Source organism: Tupaia chinensis, unplaced genomic scaffold (genome assembly GCF_000334495.1).
Source record: "Tupaia chinensis unplaced genomic scaffold, TupChi_1.0 Scaffold000259_1, whole genome shotgun sequence".
Lineage (NCBI taxonomy): Eukaryota > Metazoa > Chordata > Mammalia > Scandentia > Tupaiidae > Tupaia > Tupaia belangeri.
Genome location: NW_006159739.1, coordinates 1121255 through 1123244, shown reverse-complemented (window position 1 = coordinate 1123244; position 1990 = coordinate 1121255). Strand labels below are relative to the sequence as shown.

The 1990-nt window shown below is 34.8% G+C and overlaps 1 protein-coding gene across 1 annotated transcript in view; it reads left to right on the top strand.

Moving 5' to 3' along the window:
* Nucleotides 1-1990, top strand: part of SCP2 (sterol carrier protein 2) — a 106733-nt gene that overhangs the window by 53390 nt on the left and 51353 nt on the right. The window contains exon 10 of the mRNA XM_006149379.2: nt 117-264. Coding sequence (XP_006149441.1) covers nt 117-264 — 148 coding nt within the window. The remainder of the gene's footprint in view (nt 1-116; nt 265-1990) is intronic.

The following is a 1990-nucleotide window of genomic DNA, read 5'->3' as shown; positions in this document are numbered from 1 at the left end:
CAGGCCCTTTAAAGAAAAAAGCCCCCCAAAAAAAAAAAAAAAAAAAATTACAATCCTTGTCCAAAAGGCTCATTTTAGGTGCCTTCCATATTTTTAATACATGGTTTTGGTTTTAGGTTGGCTTTGATATGACTAAAGGAGCTGCCAGAAAATGCTACGAGAAATCTGGCCTGAGACCAAGTGATGTTGATGTAATAGAACTTCATGATTGCTTCTCTCCCAATGAACTCCTTACTTATGAAGCACTGGGACTCTGTCCAGAAGGTAGTAACCTTGTAGAGGGCAGATCAACTGGGTAGCGTTCACTGAGAAAGCTTCACTTTAAGTTTTGAACCAGAGAATTCACTAGTTGTTTTTCCTTCTATGTTGGCTCTTAAGATAGTTTGGTACTGGGCTTTTTGTAACACTGTCTTGGACAATACCTTCCCTGAGATAACAGAGTGCGCAAATAATTTGTATATGTAAATCAGATATTTGTAATATACTGGTAAATGAAAAAAAAAGATATAAAATTAATTTGTAATTCCAACGATTTAAAATTATGTTTGAATAAAGATTGGCAGAAAGCTAAATGGAAAGAAGTAGTTGATGGGATCTGGAAAAAATTTATTTTTCATTTCTAAGTGGTTGTATGAAATCTTCTAATGCATCATAGAATTGTAGATTTTCTTGTGGAAAAAAACTTATGGTAAATTATACCCTTCTTGAGGTTAGTTTGTGATCAGTCTGCTATTGGTACAATAGTTAGCCGTTTTGAAAATAGCAATAATAGAATTTTTGCTATGGTCAGAGCCTTCTAGTAGCTCTACATCAGAAGTGTACCAAAATGTGAGAGAGAGAATGCCTGATCCACTGGCTTTTTTATTTACAATCTAGATTTAAAGCCAAACGCAAGTGTTAAGTCACATATACAATTCTGGATTAATGTATTTCATTTTACCAATAGAGTTATCCTTTTGCTTTTGCAGGTAATATAATGAACTAGATAAGAACACAGACAGCCTGTCTGAATATTAATCTAGACCTCTTCTGGTGTTTTGTCTGGCTACTTAATGTCTGTGTGTCTGTTTTTATTAAAAATATTTTATTAAATATATTTATTGATCATACTGCAAAACAGTTGAAAATGAAGAGAAATGGATAAAATTTGGCAATTATGACCTTCTTTTTGGAGAGAGATTTTTACTAGAGGGTGTGTGCACTTGCCAGAGATACGGAGTGAGACAGAGAGACAGAAAGCAAGAAATCACCCCCAATCCCTTCTCCTGCATTCTCTCTTAGGATTTTGGGCATGTGCACACATGTGCCTGGCCTGAATTTTAAGCCACTGGGTCTGGGACTCGAACTGCTGTTGGCCATGTGGAGGTTCAGCATGTTTACCACTATATTACCTGACAGCACCAACAATTATGAATTTTTGATGTTGGCATAATTATTTTAGTTATAGCAATAATATTGTGTTCATTTCCATTTTTTTTCCTGTTCTCGGAAGCTTTGCTATACTTGGAGCAATTCTGGAGGCCAGAGAGCTCTTAGGAACTAATAGGAGCTTTGTTTCATGTAGAAAATGTTCTAAAAATATAAGTCTTAATACTCAATGGTTACTACTCAACTTTTATAAGTGTTTATATCAAATTGCTGTTAGTTTGAGCTGTTATAAAATGATTGCTCCCAGAAATTCTTGACTATATAAAAACACACCATTTGGGGCCTAGCGGGTGGTATGACGATTGAGGCACTGGTCTTCCACAGGGCCGTCTGCAGTTTGAGTCCCAGACCTGATGGCTTGCTTTTTCACTTTATCTTTCTCTCTCAGGTGAATAAGCCTACCCTATAGCAAATTAAAGAAAAAGTAATGATGATAATAATAAAATTAAATACATTATTTTATTTTTTAAAAATAATTATCTTATTTAAACTTATTTATTTATTTATTTTAATTTGACCAGAGAGGGACAAAGTGAGAGAGAGAGAGAGAGAGAGAGAGAGA